Raw genomic sequence first — 27604 nt, 5'->3', positions numbered from 1 at the left:
GGGGGTGTCAATATACATTAAACCATAGAAAATGCCATAAAATACTCTAGGCAATCTTTAAGCAACTGTCTTCAATGTAGTTGTATTTGCATATTTTTATGAACTCGTAATATGTACTAAGCCACTGAAGACATTTTTACAATATTTATTAGATTATGAATTTAGAAATTCAAGGACTCAGAGGCACATAGTTTAAAAGGCCAAGAACAACGAAACTAATGAAGTCACAGAAATCAGAATATTTATGGACGTAACACCAATAAAAAATAAAAAAAAAAAAAAAAAATCACATCCAAACTAAAAGCAACACTTCTTAAGAGTCATCCTTCAAAGTCAGCATAATAAAAAGTTCTCATTTCCCTCAAAGAAAAATAATTCATCCCACCTACCAAGCTAGAAAAACCTATTTACAAGTGAACTTTGATCAGAAGTATCATTAAGTTGTGTAATGCAGCCACTTCTACTCTGCCATTAGAATTTAACATTTCTTTTGAAGGACGGTTGTATTTACAAATGCATAAATATCGTAACTCTGATCCTCATTATGATCTGACTGAAAACAGGTTGTTAATTCACAATACAAACGTGTTAGTGGGAAAAGTAGGTGCATATTCAGTATCATTCTCAAAGAACAGGAAGCCAATACTTCTGATAAAGCTCAAGTTCATCAACCAGACCAGGTCTTTAAGTTACGTTAATGAAGATTAAATCTCTTCTGTGTAATTCTTGACATTGGTTTCTTCAGTCAACTTTCACCACGCTGTATATTTTGGTTACAAACCAGAAGCATGCAAAGAACCCGATTGTTCCTAAAAACAAACAAACAAACAAACAGTTACATGCTAATACAACTGACACAGAACACCTCATACAAGAACTGTCATTTTCTGCAAAAAGTAGGGCAGGAAAAAAGCCCTGCAGATTATCTGATTTTTGCCTGATTACCTCTTCACAAATCACAGCTTTCTCCTATGCAAAAGCCAAGCATGCTCTTTAAAGAAAAAAACCCTGCCTTTATGTTAGATCTGATAAGAAGTACAACAAACACTGTGTGCTCACTCATTCACTAGGCAAGCTTGGGAGGAACCACGAATGATATCATGGTAATTTTTTTTCCCCCTTCACGCTTGCTAAACTAGTGATGTTTAACTGACTCATTTACTATGATACATAGCTGTGGGCCCAGCTGTGAATCAAAGATTTGTCATGTAGCTCCCAGTATTTTGCCCGCTGAGTCTGATCAATGACCTGGAATGCAGCGCGGATGCAAGTGCCTGAAGCATGTGTTACACTGACATAGCAGCAGGGTACCGTCAAAACCCTTCCTGATACTAACTGCTTTTAACAGATGAGTAAGCAGCAGCAGCAGAGTTTTGATACAACAAATACGATTTTCTTCTTTTTAGCTTCTTTATCACCCTGACACAGAAGTCAGCTACCTTTAGGAGCAGTTTTTGCTAAATTGCTAATACGCTTTTTCATTTAAGAAACTGGAACAGAACTGCCTGTCCCTTTGCCCTGCCTCTTTTTCTGTAAAACCTTTTATCAAATCACTTCAGTGAATCTCAGAGAACTCAACATATCCACCTTTGAATGTGTATCAACCTAAACGGCCAAAATTATTCTTAAGTCTTTAGAAATAGGACAATTTTCTCTAACTAAAGGATAATTTGCACTTCAGCTTGTAGAAAGCAGATTAAAAATAAATCATTAAGCATATGATGTTTCAAAGTTCTAACCATGTGGCTAGCTTAACATGTATTAAGCTCTAATTTCAACGTAATTTCAATAGAGAGACTGAAGATTTCAAAACCTGAAAGTGTACAAACTCTGAAAGCATAGTTCAAGTTGCACAGTGTAACTCACATTTCACAGTTCCAATTACATACAAATGACTACCACAGAAAGCATCTGAAGCAGTCCAGGAGTAAACCACCTCTTTACTGCATGCTTGTGAACGTACCCTGGAAAGGACTCCCCAAATTTGCTGGCAGATGCTGCACACCCAACTGGTCAATTGAAAGTGGATGTGTGAGCAAAGGAAAATGGGGATACACTGGACATGTCCTAATGCCTCTAAACAATGACATGTGACACTAACTTAAAAGAATAAGGGCAAAAGATGGAAATTATATGGGCACCTGAGGTACAGAAAGGCAGCTAAGCAAGCCTCAGTATAGAAAATTTACTGTAAATCTCCTTTATAGTGAATGCGTGCACTCCAGAATTACTGCACATGTCCAGAGTAAAGAGACTGAACAAAGGAGACAGAGTAAACACCATTCTGGTTCTGGCCAAAACTGCTTACTCTTAAAGGCAGACATGCTGAGTATCAGCTGGAAAAGCTAGAGAAACTAAATTAATTGACGTTACACTTAGGTAAAGCCTAATTATTTCTGCATGCTGCTTTGTGAGTTTGCACCTATTTAAAATGGATCTGCATACAGCAGTACCCATTCGTTTCTAGATGAACCACCATGCATTCCTAAATTCTTTAGTGCAATAAGATAATCAGTAAACTCAGAACAGGGATAAAGGTTAAGAGAAAGGCAGGGTGAGAAATAAAAGGGACTGAGAAAGGGAGGCAGAATCTCTGACCTACTAATTCAGAATGACCTGGTTACCAGTACACAAAATATAAACAGAAGTAGAGATGATGTGTAAATTGCAAACTATTCACAAGCAATGCCAAAACACATTAGACTGACTCAAAAAGGATGAAAGATAAAACTAACCACTTTTGGAACACAGCTGGATCACTTTGCAAAGAGATTATATAATGTACCTAAATTCCCATTCCTCCTTTTAACAGGCAATGACCCAAGAAACTCCTTGCAGACTCTTACTTCTGCCCATCACCATCTGCATTCAGTTGTGGTGCACAAACAGCTTCAATGTTTCCTAAGCTGAAGCGGCAATGTTTTTGAAATGAATATGCGGTTGCACTTAAAATGAACCATAGAAAATGAACCACCATTCTCAAGTGTCAGTTCTCTTCCCATCAGGTTTCTTTTTTTCTCCTATGTTAAGTGGAAATGAAAATTCTACTTATCGTTACACTGAGATCAATATTAAAAGCTCCGATTACAAGCCACTTGTGTGGTAAGAGGCCTTAAAACGCAGCCTGTATAGCTGCACACGTAACTGCACACGTATCAAAGCCTTAGGAATCATTAAACTTCACCATAAACATGGAGCTTGAAATTATTTAAAGCACCAATCAGTTCAAAATAGTTTCAAAAATACTGCCCTGAACAATAAAGTCCACACAGACACATCACATCCTGCTGGATCAGAATTCAGACTTTTAAAGGTTTTTGAGGAGTTGGGGGTTGCTGCCATCTTGCATGAGAGTTTCAAAGGGGACTTCTTGTATTTTCACTGCCATTCTACCACCCCTAAATAAGGGATATGTGTTTCTGAAGATTCCTTCTTAGTACTGAAGATGACAACTTCATCTTGCTTATTTAAGAGGTAATTAAAATGTAGCACCCAAGACAGGTGCTTTTCCAAAAGCTCATAGTAAAGATGAAGAGATTCTGATAGGACTACATTAAAAAAATGATTATGAAATTCTATCTGCTTCCTGTGCCACTTCAATGCAACTGGGAAAGAAGGTAAAGAAATCTTGGAAGACAGCAAATGGCGGGGGGGAAGGAACATGTCAACATGTCCTCCTCTCTCCCTTCCTCCTATTCCACAAAAGCTGCATTTTTCCCTTAATTGACACAGTAATTTTACACTTGATTGTGTGTGATTTGAAGTGTCTTTTTCCAAAGACAACTGTCCTGGGTTCAGCAGTAGCAGTCATTCTTCTCCTTCTTAGTAGCTGGTGCAGCGTTGTGTTTTGACTTTCGGCCTGGGAACAGTGCTGATAACACCAATGGTTTTAGTTGCTGGTCAGGATGTTTACTTTGACCAAGGACTGAGTCTCATGTTCTGCCAGAGAGGAGGGGAAGCCAGGAGGAAGCAAAGACAGGACACCTGACCCAAACTAGCCAAAGAGGTATTCCATACCACAGCACGTCATGCCCAGTATACAAACTGGGGGCAGTTACCCGGAAGGGCTAGATCACTGCTCGGGTCAGGCTGGGTATCGGTCAGCGGCTGGTGAACAGTTGCATTCTCTTCCCTTGTTATTTCCCTTATCATTATTATTATTGGTGATAGTAGCAGCAGTGGTTTGTGTTATACCTTAGTTACTGGGCTGTCCTTATCTCAACCCGTGGGAGTTACATTCTTTTGATTCTCCTCCCCATCCCTCTGGGAGCTGAGGGAGGAAGGGGGGGGGGGGGAAGTGAGCAAACAGGATGCATAGCTGAATCGCTGACTGGGCTTAAACCATGACAACAACTAATTAAAAAAGGTAAGTCTGTCACATGATTAATCTAGGAATGAAATCTGGAGAAGCATTTATCATGTTTAAAGGTGTCGTATTTGAAGACCTCATCATAGGCCACTCCCCAGATTAGCAGACTTTTCCCTCATCCCCACTTAATCTCCTTCACTAAAATTTGTGGTTACAGAGGTGCAAAATGATACGCAAAAATCAAATACATATGGAAAAAAATCAAAGACACGTGAATCTATAAACCTGTGTCAAGATAAGTTTTCCCACGAATATTGCCTGTGGTGAAAAGGTACTAATGGTAAAGTCAAAACTTAAAGCTCAGGTTGAGCATGCTTACCCGTGAAAAGGAAGAAGATCAAAACCATAATCATGGTATAACCGAAATATAAAATGGTGCTAGCTGTTCCTGTGATTTGCAGCTTAGAAAAAAAATAATGTATTGCATATATTAGGAAATAAACTGCAGTGAAGCCACTAGTGAGGAAAGAACGCCACTGCCAGTGATAGTCCTAGAAGGGGTGGAGAAAAAAAATATATATGAGTAATATTCCATGTACCTCTAGCACTCTGACCCTATTCCTGACTGCAGAGCTACTTTTTCTACTATCACTTTATCTAAAAGTGAGGTTTTTTTAGTTTTTATCTACAGGAAAAAGAACTATATATAATAATTGCTTTAGCTATACCATTCACAATTAGAAATGAGACACCTGAAGATCAAAACCTAAAAACCCAAGTAAGCCAGACCTACTACTGCCAGCCACAGAGACCTTCTCCCCCCCCCCCACAGTGTTGATCATGAAGTTTAGCATCTTCAGAAAACAGGGATTTACAATCTAAAGATGTGATATCTGACTTAGCAGTATATAAAATCATAGAATGGTTTGGGTTAGAAGAATAAGTATCTTTTAGTTCCAACCCCCTGCCATGGGCAAGGACACCTCCCAGTAGACCAGGTTGCTTCAAAGCCCCATGCAGTTGTTCTCTTGTTTGTTACAAGTCCTGCCAAAACCAGTCTGCTTCACTTTCTAAGGACATGGTTTAAGTACATCTACTAATGGTGTTTATGTTATTATTTTCAATTACAAAAGCCTTAAAAATTTTGGAAGCATTCTTAAAACAACATCAAGTATGAATACTAAAGAATGTCTCACCTCTGCACATAGATGGAAGTAGCAGAGCAATATTGTAGCCTCAGAACATGTAATAACCAAAATAATGAATACCAGAAACAGAAAGCCAAACATGTAATACATCTGGTGAGACCTGTAAAAGGGAGTTGAAAAAAAAAAAAATAAATAAAATGGACACTGTGCTAATATTATTCCTTCACATGCAGTAATATCACCTTCACCTTAAGTATCCCCTTCCTACTGAAACACTGTCAGTTGCGTGGCCATACGAATGACTGATTTATTTTCTAACTGAACAGGAGCCTCGGCAGCTCAGTCTGGAAACAGTGAGAAAGCAAAGCCCAAAGCAAGCCCCTGTGGGGATTCGGGGAAAGAACTGACTAGACATAATGAGAGTAATTACAGCTCCAGTGAAGTCAGTGTGACCTCTTCCACTGACTTCAGCAGAACTTGGATTTTACCTCACATTTCAATCAAAGGGGCAGAGCTGCAAAATAACATGAAATGTCAAATGCTGTAGCCGTCTGCGCTGGGTAAAGGCACCTATTCAAGGTTCAGAAACAGTTTAACAAGATCCAATAACTAAACTGTGCCAGAAGGAAGACAAATCCCTCACAGTAGATTAGTTTGTCAGTGTGCTGTGAGCTCGCATCAGAGTTCACGTATGCTGGACTAGTCTTTGGTGCTTTAGTTTTGAAAATAATTACTCTCTGGTGCCTTTATAAAGATTTCACAAAATCTGTTCTTGATTCTTTTCTCTCCCAAGAGTAGTGACACTTTTCTAGCCCAACAACAACTACAAAAACCCACTCAAGTCAATTTTAATATACTTACTACTTTCAGCTTCAGAGCCACTTCTACATGAAGTCAGAGGAGTAGCATGAGAAAACTTGCTATTTCAGTATCATAGGAGAGCTGTAAAGTGCTAAGCATAGCAGTGCCACTGCTCTACACACTCAACAAGCCATACAGGCACTGGGTATCATCCAAACCATGAAATACTAAAAAGACGTTAACATTTAAATTTTTATTGAACCAGTATTCTGGTAACCCTGAATCACCAAGAATCAAAGCATCCTGAATAAAAACTTACACAAAGGACTTACTGCCTTTTATGACAGAGAAAAATTCAAACAGATGGTGGTTAACTTACCAAATACTATTGAGAATGAAGAACAACTGTATAAAGATACATCCAAAAGGTAGAATCCCTCCCATGATAATGCCAGGTAACGGCTTTGTATAGAAGGATTGCTCAGGAATCTGACGAGGGATTTGGTTTGTGCGAACAGGGTGTTCAATAGCCTTTAAAATAAAGAAATTGTTACAGTAATTAACTGTTAAAATAAACTGCTAAATAAATAACATGTCAAACATCAGCACTCTCATTTTGCTTTCTCTAGCTACCACTAGAGCTGCTTTTGCTACCAGCCTGGGTACAAACATCTGCTAGTCAAACAAGCTAGAAGGGAGCTCTTACTGAAAACAGGAACAGAGATTTTGGACTTCCCTTTTTATGATTACCTATCCATGATCTGTTACAGAGCCCAATTTCCCGCTTGTCAGCTGGGGGGTATTGGTGGTGCAGACTGTTCCTTTCCCCTTCTAAATATCCCTCTATCTTGTTTTTCAGGACATACTCCAAGAATCACATTAGGATAAACTTACAAACTGAGAAGATTCAACGTGGCAATTAAGTCCTAATTTAAGATGCATGCATAAATCAGCATGGTGGGAGAAAAAAATAAGGCAGGTAAATGCACACTTTTGATATCTTTTCACTTTCGTAAAGATTACATTAAGAGCATCAACAGACACTTGCAAGGTACCTGCTTTCTGATTGGATTTTAATGAATTTGTGACATCTGTCAAGTTGCCTTACAGGTTATCAAATCCTCCTTTCTTAAAGGAACTGCCTCTGTACAGTGCGGGGGGGCTGTGTGTGTGCGCGCTGAAATTTCAATACTGTTATCAGAAAACACCCTGAACTCAGGTTAAGAAAAATAGGATAACTACTAACTTGTCAGATACTTAAATATTCTCTGAAGGTATTCCAAGAGAGCTAGAGAGAGCTACAACTCTGGCTTCCTATACAGGAAAAAAAAAAAATATCTGAACTTATAAATCTTTATGTTCGTGGGGCAGAGACAACCACTTTTTAAGCAAAAAGAGAAATCAATCTCATTATTTAAGATGGTTTGGTCATCAGTGTCACAAAGAGCCTCATATATAAGTAAAATTATTAGTTTGGGAGTAAATCCCAATTAATGTCTGCCAAGCAGTGATAATCATTTGCAGAACACTTATGCAAAGAAATTTTACAAGAGCTCTAGCAATTTGACCAGAAAATATCCTCAGTGTAGAAGGTGGACAAGAATTAAAACCATGGGGGAAAACCAGAAATGCTTAAGCTGCTTTGTTATGCTTGGCTGAGTTAACTGATTTTTTAGTAATGAAAAGGACGCTGATGAAAATAAAAATGCCCAAATCATTTCTTTATCTGGAGCAGTCCCTCAATTAAATACAGTAACAACCCTAATCATTGCAGAGAAATATTGCCACCACCAACCGAGTATCAAAATCTTGGAACCCCCACATCAAGTATTGAACGCAGCTCTAAAGCAACTGAACAGAACTGGACTGGACAATGCAAGTAGCTTAGGTGCTACCTCAGTCATAGTCTATACAGTGAAAAAATATACATGCATTTTTTATATATACATATATGTATGTGTGTGTGTGTGTGTGTGTAGACATACACCTACAAATCAATTCCTCAAAATCACTTACGTTTTTCTTAAAACCAAAATAGGCACCAATAAATGTCAGCGGTACAGATATGCAAAACCAGAGTGCCAAAATGGCAACCAAAGTACCAAACGGAATAGCTGCTGAAGAGCCTTCTCCCCACAGAATGAGGTTCATGATGAAAAAATCTGCAAACACGATTCTGAAAAATACAGAACACACTTAAAGCACAGAAATATTCCTTAATATTTAACAAAACAATAGCACTGTATTAAGATTTTGGGGTAAATCTGTTACAATCAGATGAGACACAGAATATCAAAATCAAGAGGTCAAACAAGCAATTCTTTGTTAATCTAGTGGGACTGTACTCCAGCAGGAGCTGACGTTCCAACTAAGCAATTTCAAATATATGCTTGTCTTAACTACACTTCAGGGTAAGACTGCTTGCTGTGATTATGTAAGAAAGATTTATCACAATGCTTCTACAATATATGACACTATGTAAGACCAACTACAGTGTGGTCAGGGAAACAGCCGAGACAGTAAAAGAAAGCAATGAAAAAGTGCGCCTGTCCAAAACTTCCTACTATCATAATGCTCTTTCTTAATCAACCTTTTCAAGTGGTGAGAGTAAACAAATGCTGACTAAAAAAAAATATCCAAGGATGCTATGCCATTAACATATTCATCTTAGTCAAAAGTGACATGATATTCTTATAGCTTCTGGAATAAAGGGGTGATGAAACAGGATTTACTCATATAACTGAAACTTCAAAATTAGATTTGCATGTCAGAGAAGGAGTTTAATTTTTTTAATCATGACAATATTCTCAGCTTACCCAGGACAAAGGAATGATGTCAGCAGGACATTTGTTTTCCATTTCTCGCCTCCAAATGCTGTATTAAAACATTTGACAGTTATCAAAACATGCATTAAGCTCCTCACAACTATTAATTTTCCAGTCCATCTACCTGTTATAGTTAGCTTGCAAACGCTCAAATATCACGCTCAAGTTTAAAAGAGTAAAATAAATCTTCAGTAATAAAACTGAATTCCCTTCTCATATTGCTTAATCATAGAGCTTCAAAGCAAAGAACATTGGACCCAGGCTAGAAAAAGTATCCAACTAAATAAACTGGGTCTCTGACCACTTTATCTGCTAGAAGGTGGAAGCAGACTTGCAGTACTTTGAAGTCTTCAAAAAGAAAAGAACCCAACAGTTTAAAGCTGGAGTCATTAAGAAGTTTTAGCTTTCTAGCATTTGACTGCAGGTTTCACTAGGAATATGTAAGTATGAGAAAAGCAAGCTTAATAGTTTCCTTGAAATAATTCTTGTCTACAAATCTTACAAGTCAGAACTAACACACTTACAGGAAGCAGTGATGTTCTCTTGAGTCTTAACAGCATTAATAAGTAGTGATACCAAAAGACCAAAGATTGCTTTATTAAGAAAAGCTTTATGAATTTGCACTATGCTGATAAAAATTCTAGGCACATATTTTCAAATGGAAATATCCTGCTGGAATTCAATGAAGCTGACAATTTCATCTGAGCACTCCATAATGACATGCTTCTTTACTTCAAGAGTCAGAAGTGATTATGGTTAGAGTGATTTTAATTAAGTTTCTATTTCTTCATAATATCTTGGCAGAACATGGCACCAGTTATTAAAATTAACCATTTTATTTCAACTCAGATTTCACTTTTTAAATGCAATGTTAAAAAAACCCCACTTTTAAATCTAGATATCCATTTCAGCTGCATTTTGGTTTATGTCTCATACTATCTGCACACTATAAAGAGAAATATTTACGTTTACATGCTGTGTACAGTGTATGGACCACCTCATGTTATAATATCACTGTTCTGTCACTATCTTAATATTTAAACACAATATTCAAGTATCAACTAAATGATTCTTATTAGGTGTAATATGAAATGTAACTATTATTAGCTGCGTTTGCACCAAAGGTACAGGATTCAATTTACCACCAGTACACTTCAAAATATCCTTCAAAACACATACCGTACAGCATGATATAAAAAATAAGTCTGTCCTCAATTATGCTCTTAGCTCTAAAGTCTCCTTCCATTTAATCTTAATTGGCTTGAAGATTAGAAAAATGTATAGTTCACTATCGTATCACTACAACTGCAGAAAAACTTACAAAATACAAACCCTCTTTCCACAGTGGTTCTCCCCACGTGAAAATTACAAAACAGTTAGAAGAACTCCAACATCTACTGCAAAGCTGAAGTTGAGAAATAAACTCCTTCTCTAGCACTGTATGTTCAGAAATAAACTAGTCCAAATGATCCAGCTTGCTCAGTCATAAAGAGCCTTTTCCCTTGATTAAGGGAATTAAAACAAGCTGTATGTGGAATGGCATGCTTCACCTTAAAACAAACTAGAGGGTACAGGGCAAACCATTTGAGCTTGGTAAGCAGGCTGTAGCTGGGATCAGTGAAGGAAAACAGTACCAACTAGCTACTGAGAGGTGCACAAACATCACTGGGTTGATTTCTGCAACTACAGAACACAGAATCACAGAATCAGTCACAGAATCAATCACAGAATGGTTTGGGCTGGAAAGGACCTTAAGATCATCTAGTTCTAACCCTCCCACCATGGGCAGGGACACCTCACACTAGACCACGCCTAATAATCCTTGTCCCTGCACCCCTGTCATAGGCCGATAAGAACCGTTCTCCCGAAGACCAAGGAACTAGCTGAAAAGAGGTGACAAGTCTCAGGCATGCAAGAACAGAAGTTCATGACTGGGGAAGTGGGGAGAATTAAAAATGCTACCAAGCAACATTGATGGCTAAAACCAAATTCAAGTTAACACCGCTCCTGCCTCCAACTGTAGGAAACAGAAGTACAAAACTGTCTGATGTAATGAGCTTAGTAGTGGTAAAATCGAATTTGCTTCCCTATTCCATAAATATGTAGTAGCAAGAGCAATTCAGGGTCTGTAGGCATGATCACATCACAATCAATGTAACCATGTCAGTGTTCTATATGTGTTTTCTGCTGTTAAGTACATTTCACCAGCTTGCCCTGAGGGAAACTACAAACTGTACTTCAAAATACAAATCAGTTCTGTGATGATAATTTACCTTAATGAACTTAAGCCTTGTCAGTTTAAATAACTTTTACTCACATTTGTAGAATCTGGCAGCAACATAACCGGCTGGAGTTCCAAGCAGTACCCACAAAACTACAGCACAGGTCATTAGAGCTCCCCGGTTAGCAGGTGACAAAAATCCCAGGCAAGCAAAAACTGTGAAGCAGAGATGCACAATTTTAGAAATAACTACACATTTGACTTAAAGCCAGTATACCAGCTATCTTAATCTCTGTGTATACTAAGCTGCCTGTCTACTATATCAGCTCACTCAGCCTTAAGACTCTAAGAAATTTCTAGACAAAAATATATACTGCTATTTTTACTAGTACTATTCAATTAGCAGTGAAACATCATGTACTCAACTAACTCCTCCCCATTTCATTACTTACACAGGGTAACAAAAGTCATTATTAAGATCTGTGTGCCAGAGCCTAGAAACACAGACAACAGCATTCCTTTTCTTGGAGGCCTGAAAATATCGCCATGAACCAGTTTCCAGCCAAATTCCTCTTGAGCATCTTCCTGTGAAGGACATAAACCTGCTTTAATACAGCCAATTGCCATTTAAATCGCCTGCTACAGAAATACATTAAGCTTGAAAAAATACATTCCAAATAAACTTCAAGAAGTACATTTTAGACTTACAGTGGAATCCATCTGATTGTATCTTGCAATGTCTTTATGCAGCGTCCTCAACATAATCATGGCTACCATTCCAGACAGAAAGAGGACAATCACCAACGAATTCATAATACTGAATTAAAAAAGAAAACCAAACAAATGATCATTCAAACTGCAGTGTAAACATTTCAGTACAGTACATTTGAAGAGAAACTTTCTTCTCACCTAAACCACTGAATGTGAGTGTGAGGCATGGATTCCAAAATATAATCCCATCTTGATGCCCACCTTATACTTTTTTCCTCCTGAAAAAATAAATACATACAGTCAGTATCCAGCTTGTAAATTTATAAGTTGACATTCATGCAAAGCAACCTGAAATCTCAGGACAAATTGAAATTTCATGTTGCATGCCTTAAAGAAATAGTTCAACATAAAAATCTAAGATTTGAACACAGAATCTAACCCAAAATATTTTCTGAATAGCACTGACCACTCATGTCTTCTCAAGACATAAAGGCCTATCAAATTTAATTATTTGAGCTTCCTGACTTCAGAAATTACATTAATTCATCTGGAATTCAAGTGACTTGCAGAATAATAAAAAAAAACATGTAACTCAACACTACAGACACTGAGAAACTTAAGCTCTGCTATACAGTCTCCAGGATAATATTCAGCTTTCTAGATAGTGCCCTGTCCAAATTATCCTTTGCTTTCATACAACCTGCTTTCAGTACCAAATACAGTTACATTCAGCTTAGACTGCAAGACAGATGGGGAGACAATATTGCAGAACTTACACAGACCATGACTTCATCAGAAACATTTCAAAAAGAGCATTTCTTTGTCTTACTTTGCAGAGTACACATGAAAAAAATGAATAAACAGTGCTGATCAATCTGAAGACTGCTATTAAACAAACCATAAACATCAGGATCAATTAATAAAAATGGCAAGGTAACTTTCTGACAGGATGCTATTTCAGTAATTTATAACAAGAGTGCTTTCCAGAAAGTAAAGCTAGTTTTGAAAGTACAAAAACCACAACAGGTTAGAAACTCTGGGAAACAGTTCGTCCAGCAAACTCCATTTAAAAACAAACAAACAAACAAAACCAACCAAACAAAGAAACACCCACAACAAAAAACCCCAACCAAAACTAGAAAAACTCTCTTGCTTGTGACCAGAATAAGATACTTTCAAGTATCACTGCTGCATGCAGTTGGCCACTATACTGCTCCTCTGCTTTTAAAGAGGACAGAGGATTTCATGGGAGAAAGACACTGGACATAAGAAAGCTTTTGGAGCAGAACAGAAAATTATCAGCTTCAACCTACATACAGCAGCGATTTGTCAAGATACACAATTCCTTAGATTTAAGAACAATCTACCAGACAACCAAGGTAAACACGGGAAGTGGAGCTCTTTTAAAAGCACATACGCATTTCACATTCAGTGTGTGTGATACACAAAACTGTAAAGCGTGGGGTAAATCCCAAGCCATCTCTGATATACCAGTTTAAATACAGTTTTAAACCCACAAATTTACTATTCTGAAATAATTTTAGATGTCACCTTTATAATTCAAAGTATTAAGGTATGATTTTAAGACATAACTACCACAGAAAGCTTAGTACTCACTTGAAAAGAAACTGAGTATGTATAAGCAATTTTGACTTCTCCGTTAGCCTTGTTACTTATATCCATAGGTACTCCTGAGCAATCAGGGTTGTCTGGATGAGTATGCTTGTAACTGTGGGAAGAAAAAACATAGAATGAAAGCCGATCACTGACAACACTCTAAAAAAATAATTAATTTATCTTACGAAAGCATCCATTTCATCCAAGATTCTTCCCTTACATATAACAATTGTTCTTAATGCCTCAAATTTCAGAGCTCATAAGGAACATATAATAAGCACAGGACTTTTTGATACCTGAACTTAAGTTGTCTCTTCTAAAAAAAAAAAACTTTTTAGAGCACAGTCTCTAAAGCAGAGCACTAAAGTTTAGAAGTCTGAGTATTGCGAAAAACCTCCAAAACATTCAAAACGTTACAACAGAATTACTAACTAACTAGCTTCATCATAATGCTGGACCAACATTTAACAAGCGCAGTTATACCAAGAGTACAATAGGAGGAAAGACAAGATGCTAAGAAATAATAACAGAGACATCAGTTGTGCAAAAGCCACACAGATACCAGAAAAATTGCCGAGTTTATTTGTGAACTCATTCCATTCAAATCCTGACTGCTGAAGACATCAGATCTTGCACTTTGATTATTCCTGCATCAGGCACTGGCAGCCTGTTCCATCACAACACAAAATGCTTCCTAAGGAGGAAGTGAGGGCTGCTTCACTGAACACACACCACTTCCAGATTTTATCTTTTTTTTTTTTCCCCGAATAGGAAATAGCGAACAAAGATCTAATGAATTCAAACAAAATTATGTTACTGTTCTACATTGCACTACATCAATCAATAGGAAAGCTAATCTACGGGTCACGTATCTGAAAACATTTCTGACTAGCAACAGATCCCTGGACCAAAGCAGGTATCTTGGAATGGGCCACTGTTTGATGACAAGTTACTTTTGAGTACTGACCTTTTTGGTTCAAGTTTAGCAGCAACTAGTCTTGCCCCCAGAGCTTCATTTTCCACAACATGGTAATATATTTTTATGTCAACGTGGTTGAAGATATAAAAAGTATCTTTTTCATGAAATTCTGACTGCAACGATAAAAGATGTTGTTAAACAATTGTCCTTGTCAGCTGGGATAGTGAATGTTTTTCTTAGTAGCTGGTGCAATGCTGTGTTTTGGCTTTAGTCTGAGAATAATGATGATAACACACCAATGTTTTAGTTGTTACCAAGTAATGCTTACTCTGATCAAAGACTTTTCAGTCTCTCATTCTCTGCCAGTGAGGAGGGGCACAAGAAGCTCGGAGGAAGCAGAGTCAGGACACCTGACCCAAACTAGCCAAAGGGGCATTCCATACCACAGCACATCATGCCCAGTATATAAACTGGGGGGAAGCTGGCTAGGAACCACCCCACTGCTCAGGGATGGGCTGGGCATCAGTCAGCAGGTGGTGAGCAATTGCAGTGTGCATCACTTGTCTCTCTTGGGTTTTATTTGTCTCTCTCATTCCCTATTATTATTATTATTATTATGATGATACTTATTAATATAGTATCATATATAGAGGAAAGTAGCCAATGGGTAATGGGTTCAAACTTAAACAGGAGAATTCAGGTTGGGTATAAGGAAGAAGGTCTTTACTGTGAGGGTAGTGAGGCACTGGAACAGGTTGCCCAAAGTGGTAAATAATCCATCCCTGGCAGTGCTCAAGGCCAGGTTTGTCAGGGCCTTGGCCAACATGGTCTAGGGTGAGGCCATGGCAGAGGGGTTGGAACTAGATGATCTTAAGGGCCTTTCCAACCCTAACTGTTCTGTGATTCTATGATATTATAATATGACATGTTATGTTATTATATATTATTATGTATACTTATTTCAATTATTAAACTGTTCTTACTTCAACTGGCAGGCTTTAACTTTTTCCGGTTCTACTCCCTATCCCACTGGGGCAGGGGGGTGAGAGTGGCAGCATGGCACTTTTGCCAGCTGGCGTTAAACCACAACATCAAAAAGATAAAAGCATCTAAAAGCCTTAGGCAGAAGCTTACGTAACAGAATTTTAGACTGCATACAGTTTTTCTGTCAAAAAGTTCTCCTACAAGATTAATTCAGGATTCTGGGAATACAAACACAGTAAAGTGTTTCCTTGCATTAAGAAGACAAATCAGGAAAGTTAATGCTAAGACCTGTCTACTACAATTTAAAAATAAAAAAATAGTAGAAAAAATAAATATAAAATGTATTTATAAAGATATTAAAATGTATCAGTAACTGAAGACGTCCTATTTAACTGAAGTAGCAAACTGAACAGGTAAGTATGTGACAACTTTCCTAACAGTAGTATTTTGTAAATATCAGCTATTTCAAAACAATGCGTATTTTTTTCATAGATTCAACAGAACCTTCCAAGGCAAACAATGCAAATAATTGCTTCCTGTGACAGAATCACCATGACATTCAGAACCAAAGATGCACAGGTATGAGCTGCAAGCAGCAGCCAGGAATGCTGAATACAAATCTTGGGTGAAGGGAAACTTCAACTTGGAATTTAGTCAGTTAAAGAGGTTGTTAAATCACAAGCATTATGTCAATTAGTAATTCTTCAGAGTTCTACCCCCATCCATTTTACAAAGTATCCTAATGATAAGAACAGTGACAAACAAAGTGTTCTACAGTCCTTCAGTTAGGCCCTCAAATGTTATATTAAAAACAAATATTTAAACAAGACAAAAATAATGTTGCCAGATTACAGATCTGATCCCAAATACATGCATTCACACGGAGCCTCTGAAACCAATCCATTACAGAGGCAAGGAAACAAAATTAGAAACTGCAGAAACTGTTATCTTTGGTAAGATCTCTTAAATAAAACCACCTATTTTGATAAAACCAAAAGCTTATTTGAGGTTCTCAGAGACCTCTCCATGGAAGAAGTCTGAAGACATCCACAAATTTTTATTGCATTCTTATCTCCATAATGCTTACAGTGCATTTATCTGGACCTCCACCAGTTAATCCAACAGATTGGTCTCTCACAGGAGAAGCTTTGTTCACTCAGAAATGTTACATTCTGCCTTCTTCCAGTAGCCCACACAGTCCCGGGGAAAGCAATCCTTCAAGAAGCATTAATTTACACGCAGAGGTACAAAAACATCTATAAAAACCTGCTCCATGAAAACACTTCTATCCCACAAAAATGTAAAGTCCAAGCTTTAACATGTTTAGACTTCTTAGGCAATGAAGGATGACATGTTCTTATCCTTTTTTTACATGTACTAAACCTCTTCTTTCTATCTTTTAGAGCCCTTCTGTATTAGAAGAGGCTTACAAATTGTGGTACCTGCAGAGATATCAGAACACCTAGTTTTAGGCAACAAGGTTCTTAAGATAGTGAGGACTCACCATAGAAATATGACATTGAAGAAGTAAGTCTTTACATTAGTGAAAAGGGGATATCAGAAAAAAAACTAATTGCATAAACATACATTAATAACACAGGCATCTTTAGGACGGCCATCTTCTGTAATGTAACAGCCAATGGGAAAACCAGGATTGCAGAACCTCTGGCCATCTTCAACATCGTAACACCAGGTCACAGGCATGTTGTCCACAATCCTGTAAATGGCACAGTGACATTTCACAACATTGCAAAATACAGAGTGCAGTGGAAACAAAACCACATTGATACTAACCTAACTTGGCTGCACTCTTTACTGGAAGATTAACTACAAGAATAATACCTCTTTCAGGTCTTAACCCATGGAACTGCACCGACTGCCAATCCAATTTCCAAATGAAATCTAAGCACGTAGCTATTCAACTGAAACTTCATCTTTTTTTAGAAAAAAATAAATTAAAAATACTATTTCTTCAGAAGGTGGCTTGGAAGCAGGAGGCTTACTCTGTGTCCACCAAAACATTCTATTCACTGGACTGGTTTCTGAAGTCCTCTTATAAACACAGCCCAACACACAAAACTCTCCCACTCTGAAGTGGTAACAATTTAACATTTCATTATTTTGTCTTTTAAAACCATCCACTAAAACAGCTAAATTGAGCTGGATAATTTCAAGCTTCAGACAAAATACAAAGCAATAAGAATTTTGCCTACACACACATAGTATTAATTCTTCAGCTTCCTCTTGGCTCTTCTGTTGCATGATACATTTTTCACAGCACTCTGTAATCTTTTATTTTGAAGAGCAAGTTTTTGCTTATTTGTTTGGGTTTTTTTGCTATTTATTTGCTATATTTTCGTGCAACTGTGACCTCAGTTGTAGTTCCCTCAGAGTATGGAATATTGTAACTAGATTGTTCACACAAGCAAAAAATTGTAAGCCACCACACACTTGGGAAAGTAATCACGTTCAAACTTCCCTCCACTGTCTACCTGCTGCTTCTGAATTACTGCCTCACAGGATTTATATTCATGCACCTTGAATACTGTGTTCAGTTCTGGGCCCCTCACTACAAGAGAGGCATTGAGTTGCTGGAGTCAGTCCAGAGAAGGGCAACAAAGCTGCTGAAGGGCCTGGAACACAAGTCTAATGAGGAACGGCTATAGGAGCTGGGGCTGTTTAGTCTGGAGAAAAGGAGGCTCATGGGGGACCTCATCACCCTCTACAACTACCTGAAAGGAGGTTGTAGTGAGGTGGGTGTTGGCCTCTTCTCCCAAGTAACAAGTGATAGGACAAGAGGAAATGGCCTCAAGTTGCACCAGAAGATGTGAGAGAAACAGCCCTGCAATCAACAAGGTTAGTGCAGAAGGAGGGCAGGAAGTGCCCCAGGTGCTGGAGCAGAGGTTCCCCTGCACGCCTGTGGTGTCGACATAGGTGAGGCAGACTGTCCCCCTGCAGCCATAATATACGTTAGAGATACCTCTTGCTTTTGTTAGTATTTTAATTTCATAATCAAAACCAGGTGAAGCATTAACCTATTACAAATGATTTTGGATGGGGTAAAGGCTTTCCCTTGCATCTTCTGCAGCAAAGAATATGGAGCCGACTTCAGGCAGCAATGCTCGAACAAATTGATAGTTTAAGAAGCAAATCATGTTTCACAGTTAATCTTCAAATTTAAAATGACTTGAAGAGATTATACATATGGGGTAAATGGGCTATACAACAGTGTTCTTACATGTCTCTCAAGAACATCTGGTGACGAACATTGTCAGCCAAGATATCAGTATAGCTGCTGAGTCCAATTCAGTATGTCAATTCCTAATCTTATTAAGTGGCTTTTAAAACCTTAAAAGTACTTTGCACCATCTGTGTTCCCCAGGAATTTTATGATAAATTGAAGCTGGATAATAAACCTCTATTAAATCCTGACTTACACTACCTTGGCTGATCCCTGTACAAATACACCCCTGTACCATACTCCTCCAGCATGCATCATTCATCACAAAATCCAGCCGCTTCCACTCTGTGAAGCCTTGGCTGAGAAGGACTATTTATTACCAAACAGATACAAACAGGGATTCTTCATGTCACTGGTTCTACAGTTTTAGGGCAGTGGGCCTAGCAAAAAAAAAAAAAACAACCAAACAGTAGAAGAGCTATTAAAAGAACTAAGAATATAAAAAGTACTCTACATTTAAAAGGTAGTTTTCACCCTGAAAAACAGAACTAAATCTTACTAAAATCTCATCAGTCCTATCAAGCTACCTGTACAGGCTAAAAAATAAGTATATTTGTAAAACAATTTAATCTAAGGGGAAAAACAGTCTAAAGTACTTTTTTGTGTGATTAGTTTTACACAGATCTGTTTTAGTTTCTGTCAGATTAAGTGTCTGTATTTCAGAGAGGGACAGGATCACAGCCTTAGGGAACTAATTTTCATTTATACACCAAAACACACGCTAACTTTTAAAGCTGAAGCTTTACACCAAACCAACATGCACCATGTAAATTCAAAGTGGTGTAAATCTCATAAATATATGCAGTATTTAATAGGAATATAACCCAATCCAGCATTTTGTTTGAAGCTGTACTTATTCCAGCATTAGGCATATGCACTTCAAATCCCTGCAAAAGTAGCTGTACCTTTCAGGATTTCTTTACTGCTTCCTTGTTCACCTACATGAACATATGGCTACTGCCTGTGAACCCTTCTGACCTCATCTATCAACTTCCAACTACACTAATGTTCAAGATGTTCCTGGAATATTTACATCAGTCAGCCATAGCTTATCCCTGAAAAGGGATATTCTGATCAGCTCAAAAGAGCAGTAGAAAACACACTCATTGCCTTTCCAGCATGGGTGGCTGTTTCAAAAATGAAGAAATGTAATGTGGCATTACAGAAAAGCATTTGATAATATTGGCAACATTCAACACTTCACCTGCATTTTTACTAATATATCCAGAAAGTCTGAATATAACTAGATGAAGACCAAAATGTTTCTTTCTGTGAAGTGGGGAACACATATTTGGAACCATATGTGCCACATTAGTTAATTTTGCTCATGTATTACTTGCAAAGACATGCTACAGGAATTCTGACAACTGCATGCCCAAGTCACTCCTTCTACCCTTGCACCCAAAGGCTGCTGTTAGCACAATGTACCAACAAGCACTATATAAACACTGAGAGCAAGGCTGGGTATTTCCAGTATCAAGATGGAGCCTGCTGACAGACATTTCCCAGCTCTTGGATGTGGGTGAGAGCAGGGCTACATCCTAACTGAACATCAGCACAGAATTCAGCCTAGGCATTCAGCCTTGCCCCACTCTTATTGCCCAATGGAAGAGGACCTCAATGGCCAAGCAGGACCAGAGCCCCAGTGTGCTTCAAGATGACTCAGACAGTTACAGAGGGACTCAGAGAACAGAAAAGGACCAAGTGTTTATGAGTTTTTCTAAATTATTTCATTTTCACTGGCCACCTTTCACTTCCATATCCTATAAGAGAAACAAACTGCATAAAACACTTTCAGAACCATAGATCCTATCTCCTGGCCACACATCTGAAGGGAAGTGCAAAGGCTCTCAAGAAAAACAAAAACAACACAGACAACAGAATGAAGGTCCCTTAAGCCTTTTCTCAAGATAGGGCAGGATTAACTCCTACATTTACAGATGCAAAGAAATAGCAGTGTTTTACAGTAAACACAGAGGCAGCACAAAAAACACACAAAGCTCTGCATCTGGAAACAGACTTGTCTCCATTATACCTGGTGCTTATCCTTCAGGGAAGGAAATTTTTCATGACAACAACAATGTAACATCTTTTGCAGAACAGAAGGGAACAGAAGGGGCATTTGCAGAAGTGCCAATACCTACTGCTCAATCTGTATTGTTGCAATAACAAAACGATAAACTAAATTAAATTATCACCAACATAATAGACTAACTCACCTGTGAATTCTGATTCCAACTTACCAGTGATGTTGATAATTCAGCAGCATACTTTTTTTCAAAAAGTCTAATTTCTGTTTATCTTCTGGCTTTGTGGTATCATACGTTTTTGTACAAACAGATTTACATGTCTCCTTCTTGTTGAACGTGAACTAAGAAGAATGAAAGACACATAAGCAAAAAGGTTGTCACGACCTTTCTGTCATTTCAGTATTTAACAAGTTTCCCCTACGCATTTATAATTGCCTGTATTATTATAATAAAAGCACCTAACAAATTACCAAGGCTATGTATATTAACCCCACCAGAGGATGCTTTTATATTGGTGTGTGCTATAAAACCCTCCTGTGTTCAGTGTAGGAGCTCTACACTAAGAGCTCCTTGTTACTGATTAAAACCTGTTTTCTGCAATGATTTACCAGACAAATCATTTGACCTCACAGCAGCAATGCTGTCCCAGGCAGATTCAACTGATAACTTTCTCTCCTACTACATGTAATAGAGAAGGGCAGGAGCTCTAATCATCAGAAAAGCCAGCTAACACCACTTCTAATACTTCAAACTTACAGCTGTTGGTATTCTTAGATCTGGTTCCAAGAAATAAGAGTACTCAATTCACCCTAACAAGGGGACAACTGAGGAGCAAGAATCAGGTTTTGACAGGTTCCAAAGAGAAGACAACCTCCACAGCACTTCACGGTGCGAACTGCATAGTTACATTATGTTAAATTGACAGATTTCTCTTATGTAGAACATCAGATTCTGCAGCTCTTTGAGATAAAGCCCTTGTGAAGAGGATCTTTAAGATTTTGATCTCCTTTGGCTACATTTGAACATATATATTACCAAACACCCCTTGTCAGAGAACGAACCCTGTAAGGAGATGGTTCTATCCTCTCTCCAAACAATACTTGGCCAAGGTTTTCAGATGGACGCTTCTTTCCTTCTGCTTGACAAAAATCAAACCTGTCATTAAAGATACAAAAGTTACCAAATTATTCTTAGCTGAAAATATTAGACCTCAAATAGTGCTTTCAAATCAACACCTCATCACAAGTGAAGGAACTATACAGCTTTACTTCCAAAAAAGTTTTTTCTTTGAGCCTACAAGGCAAAGTGTGAAAAATCACAGTCCCATTTTGAAAACAATAACCAACCAACCAACAACAAAAGAAGAAACAAAACCAACTACCAAATCTCTTAGTCAGCTATTTTGGAACTCAGTTTATATTAAGTGTCCTTAAGTAATTAGAAGTTTCCTATTTTAATGGGGATTTTAGCCATGAATTAACCTTCACATAGAGTTTCATTGCAGATCCGAGAAAAAAGCATACAAGCCAGATTCTTGGGCAGGGGATAAAGGAGGGAGGGTAATAATAAAAAACAAAATATGTACATACACACACACACACACACACATACAGCTCCTTTACAAGTGCTATTAAATAAAGAGGATATTGCAGTTTTATTCCCCAACACATTTAATAGCACATCCTCCAAGTTTTCCAGTCTAATTTCAAGTGTATTACAGTTGCGTTCAATAAAGTGTAGACATAACTAGTGCTTAACCTCTTCAACAGTAACAATAAAAACATTCTTTGAAGCAACAACTTTCCATAGTTGCACCTGACACTGACACATTTTGTACACTCCTATGATGTGTACCAGGGAAAAAAAATTAACACCTCATTAAGATAACTGATCAGGAATTCACATCTCATTACCACTTCCACTCATCTGGCTACAGGCTACTGAAGACTGCAGTAATACTTTGGTCTATAAAATGACAACTAATGCAGAAGAGTAAATATTATATATATATATGTGTATATATACATATACACACATTTTAACCTTAAGTTATTCCAAAGCAATGATCAGACCTACATGAGGGCCTATGAATCCATGCACTACGTCTAATGTATGAACAAAGACAACTAAGGAGAAGGAAGCAGTGTATGTCTGCATCCATCTGCTCAGTTGAAAATTATGTATTTGTAAACTTATATTAGCAAAATAAATAGACATTCCTCAATGGTAAACTTCTGTAGCGAAAGTAGATAATATTTAAAAGATAAATTGAATTCGTATTTTTGGAAGAAGTAACAACTAAAATGACACACACACTTTAATATACTTACGCTGTATATTCATAGGGAAGGACAGACTCTACAGAGTCAAGCCTGTTCACAAACAGTTCGATTCCAGACTGAAAGAATAGAGATAATCAGCAATTACATGAAAGCACTTCTTCAATTCTGACAGATATATATATAATTTGTTTGAATAAGGTAAAGAAAAGCTAAAAACGTAAGATTTGTGCAATTATATGTCTTCAAATGCAGAATTACGTGCAATGAGCTTTACCGGCAAATAGCATAAGTAAAACACTATTTAACCATCACAGAAACAGTGACAATACGAAAAAAAAGCGCCAAGTCCCAAAAACCAACAAAATAAACCAAATAAGCAAAAAACACTTTCAGGCTAACATAATATTTAAACTATGAGATAGCAAGAAATCATGCACAATAATAATAGTTACCACAGTTGCCAGTGGTTTAATGTACCAAGTTAGAGCTATATTAGTCATCACTGCAACTTATCTGTAATAAAAGTCTTAAAAGAACACGAATAAAAGTACAGATGAAATCAGTACGTATCCCTGTAATTAAACTGCTCAACAATTTTACCTGTGTAACAACTGAAAATTCAACTATGAGAATATAAACAATGTATTCAGACTGATACATTATTTTTAGTTTGAACAGCAGCTCTTGCCAAAGAGAAGGCAAGGATATTCACATTTACCTTCTTGTAAAAACTCCCAAGTTCAGTCTGCTGTGGTTTCACATTAGTTTGGTCTGTACATGTTAATTACAGATGGGGTGGCCTGCTGCTACAGAAAGGAAGAGGTCTCTCACTCTTCCCTCTTAGTCTCAAAATCCCTTCTCTTATTCTAGTCCCACAGTCCCAATCCATTTCAACTGTCTGCCTTACACTGGTTTTGGCAGTTATCTGCTTGCATAGTAAACCAATTCAATTGGCTGAAATAGCAGAAGAGTTACCCCTCAAAAAATTTAAAGAGCAGTCTTAGCAACTCAGCAAGTTGAACTGTCTTACTGGGCAATCAGGCAAGAGCTGGAGACAGCCAAAGGAAGGCTAGCGTTTTCAGGAACAAGACCTCTCTCAAGAGCAAGCCATCTCTTTTCTCACCAACAGCAGAGCTTTGCCTCCCCATGCAAACTGACTCAAGTTTAACCAAACAAAGAAATTCTGGAGGGAAAAAAAGAAAATAAAATGAATTGTTCATATGCATGTGTAGCTCAGGTACCTCAGTATCATATTTTATTGATACACTATAGTTGTCCATGGGCAAGTTAGGCATAGTTCCGTGAGAGGCGGGAGCTGTGAGCTGCAAGGCTGACTCACCAAGTGAGGACACACCTTACTGTTCCTCTTTCCTCTGCCCTAAGCCATGCAGACCTGCTGCTTACCTCTGGGTAGTGTACGCTTGCCATAATTCTTAAAGCCACTTCAATTCACCGGCACAGCAAAAAACTAGCCTGGCAAAAAGTTGGGTAGTTTCTTCTCATGTCAATAAGCTTTGAAAAGGATTAACAGGTAACACAGCTGGGACAATACAGAGGACAGGGCCACACTGCCCGGAGAAAGACAGGCGTGAAATCTCTTGCTTCCAGCAGCAATGGGTTAGACTGCCTCAGCTGGTCACAGAACCACAGCCTATTAGATTACCTATTTTTCATTGGAGGAGATTTACCTGAATGCCCCAATTTTCTGTAAGTATATGTGTTACTGCAGATCAGCATCTCTGATAAACAATTTCCATTCAACAGCAAGTCTTCTTGGAGCCATCAGTATTGTTTTAGACTGAGTAAGGACTCTTAATGTTTGGCCAAGAGTTACCATGTCTGCACAGATCGCATTTAAATTTCTGATGATATTTCAACCAGAAATGGGAAAACCAGCCAAACTGAGTTTGCTCACTTGGAGGAAGGGGGAAATTTATGAGTCTCATCATTCTTGTGCTGCTAGCTATGTGCCCCACCACCAACATTCCACCCCATCTCGCCAACATAAGACAGGAGATCCACAGAGATTATAACACAGAAATATTTAGAGACAAATATTTGTAACACACAGAATTCAGAGATCTGCTCTGTGCATCTAAATCCGCAGTGCAGACGAGAATTCAATATTATTACCAACATCATAATCAACAGTGACAGTTGTAAGACCTCCTTAAGAACATGTAAAAAATTAAGGTTCTTCGGGGAAGCTTAGTTTTACCCACTGAGGTAAATCTTATGATAGATAAAGAAATGATCTGATCACATATTGGTCCTCCTCACCAGGGACCAGACTACATTCAATTACAGGTTATGTGGAGGGAATTAGATCTGGAGAGTGATTTAGACTTCTCTATATGCTTCACTTAGTATGTAAAGTGGCTGGCATGAGGTAGAGTAATAGAAAAGGAGGTTAATTTCAGCAATTTTTTGCAATAATACACTTGTTAATGGTATCCTAAAATGTTCAGCTGGCCACTGGTAGAAGATTTCCATTACCTAAGTACCTCATTTCACATTTAAAACATTATAAATCCCCATGGATGAGGAGACAAATATATTGTACACATTATAGGAGGAAAGATCACCCCATAAATGTCTCTTTATCAGCCCACAAACGTGGCTGGTTACAAAAGAGAGCAGGCAACCTAGTTTACTTGACTTACAAAAAACAAAACATCAAAAAACTTTCTTCCACAACCCTAGTTTAAAACCAGGAATAATTCAAACACAGCTATGTTTTTCAGGGATGTTGTGAAAATTACAGACTGCAGATTGAAAGTCCTATCCTGTATTTGAAGGAAAAAAAACCTCCTTTATGAGGGTAGTGAGGTAGAACTGAGCTGATCTAGTAACAACAGTTGTGTTTTAATCATGAGGCTGGACTATGTGATCTCCTGAGGTCATTTCAGTTTCTACGACCTTATAAAAGAACATCCACAGAATGTTTTACTACTACAACAGAAGCAGCACAGAAACAAGAGTGAAAAAATCCACAGTGATGTGTTAGGTGCAAGATTTGGCCAATTTGAATAGAACAATACACTTGAAAGGAAATTACATTTATAGCAACTGCATTTTCACTACTCATTTGGCTTATTACTTGCTTTACTGATTCATGACAGGAAATTAATAAACTCAGTGCAATGTATTTATGAAAAACATATGGTTTAAACAGACTCTTCTGAAGAAGAATCATGGACCAGTTCCATGTAGTACAGAAGAAGAGAGCTCAGAGAGTGTGAGATAGCCATTTCCAACAGCAGTAAGATAATGGATCATAAGCGTAATTGGTCTTGAACTTCCTCATTCAAGTCTTAAAGCATGGTCTGGTGTAACTGCCATTACAGCAGCAGCAAACTTCTAAGGCTCACCCAAAGGAGCAAAGACTATTTTAAGCATGTACCCTCAGCATGCTAACATAGAATTACAGCATGGTTTGAGCTGGAAGGGACCTTTAAGTTCCAACCCCCATGCCACAGGCAGAGACACCTTCCACTAGACCAGGCTGTTCAAAGCCCCATCCAACCTGGCTTTGAACATCGCCAGGGATGGGGCAGCCACAGCTTCTCTGGGGAACATCCTTACAAATAAGCAATCTGGTTATGCAAACTTCGCTTGTCACTTATCTAGGCATGAAAATAAGTTTCAGTTTCACTCGAGACTCTGGGCCCCAGAAATCCCTACACTTCAAGGTTCTAAGAACCAGGACACCACAGCAACGGAAGAGTCACTGCCTGCTTGCCTCGATTTGTATCTGCTTGCAGCCCTCGGCTGCTCGCTCCTGCCAAGAACCACAGACACCCCCAACACAACCTGTCCCTGCGATTATTACTTCTTCACGTTTCCAACAAGTATTTAAAAGGGCACGAGAGATAAGCGGCCAGGGCTTCCTATTTCCCCAGGGTGACCAATACTCACGAGATAAGCTGACAGCTTGCGAGGGGCCGCGGGCTCTCTACCTTTCCCGATGACAGTGGGGACACGCTCCGAGTCCCTGCAGCCACAGAGCCCCTGGGCCGCGGGGGACGCTACAGCCAGACAGCTAGAAACCCTCCAGGGAAACAAACACCCGCAGGCCCAAACACGAGCCCTGCTCACCGCAAAGCCGGACGGCACCGCAGCCCGGGCACCTCCCCTCCCCTCAGCGGTGCGGGCCCTCCTCACCTTGCACTCCGGCTTCTCCTTGCCAGCCTCGCAGAAGTTGACGGGCGCCAGGCCCGGCAGGTAGAAGGCGACAGTGACGGGGGGCGCGGCCGCCGCCAGCGCCGCGGCGATGCAGAGGAGTCTCCGCAGAGCCATGTCGGGGCGGCGGAACGGCGGCGGCGGCCTGCGGGAGGGAGGGAGGGAAGGAGGGAGGGAGGGGAGCCGAGGCGGGGGGAGGGTCCCTGGGCGCCCGCGGCGGCAGCAATCGCGGTTTCGTCTCTCCCCCCGCCCTCGACGGCCACCACTTCCGGCTTCTCGCGCGCGCGACACGTCACCCCGCGCGGACCGCCTGACGACACGCGAGACGGGGCGG

General features: G+C 38.8%; 1 protein-coding gene across 1 annotated transcript; it reads right to left on the bottom strand.

Moving 5' to 3' along the window:
* Positions 1–129: 129 nt before the first annotated feature.
* On the bottom strand, positions 130–27604 carry TM9SF2 (transmembrane 9 superfamily member 2). The gene is made up of 17 exons (XM_057402097.1): positions 27253–27604; positions 23137–23204; positions 21868–21961; positions 21020–21147; positions 17123–17252; positions 14600–14724; positions 13633–13744; positions 12214–12293; positions 12013–12121; positions 11757–11889; positions 11401–11520; positions 9075–9132; positions 8275–8434; positions 6638–6789; positions 5506–5617; positions 4689–4860; positions 130–809 (listed from the first exon to the last, which is right to left on the bottom strand). The coding sequence occupies exons 1-17, from the start codon at positions 27385–27387 to the stop codon at positions 742–744; spliced, it is 1956 nt and encodes a 651-aa protein (XP_057258080.1). The 5' UTR covers positions 27388–27604; the 3' UTR covers positions 130–741.

Source organism: Pezoporus wallicus, unplaced genomic scaffold, assembly GCF_028554395.1.
Source record: "Pezoporus wallicus isolate ANWC-B61680 ecotype Strahan unplaced genomic scaffold, APGP_CSIRO_Pwel_v1 contig_6520, whole genome shotgun sequence".
In the NCBI taxonomy this organism is placed as follows: Eukaryota; Metazoa; Chordata; class Aves; order Psittaciformes; family Psittacidae; genus Pezoporus; species Pezoporus wallicus.
This window is presented reverse-complemented; position numbering and strand designations above follow the sequence as displayed.

Coding starts and splice junctions, on each gene's coding strand:
- TM9SF2 (XM_057402097.1), bottom strand. CDS start 27,387: ATGGCTCTGCGGAGACTCCTCTGCATCGCCGCGGCGCTGGCGGCGGCC. Junction 21,962..23,136: donor CTTCCCTATGAATATACAGC/GTAAGTATATTA, acceptor CTTTAATGACAG/GTTTGATTTTTGTCAAGCAG. Junction 4,861..5,505: donor ACTTCCATCTATGTGCAGAG/GTGAGACATTCT, acceptor CACCCCTTCTAG/GACTATCACTGGCAGTGGCG.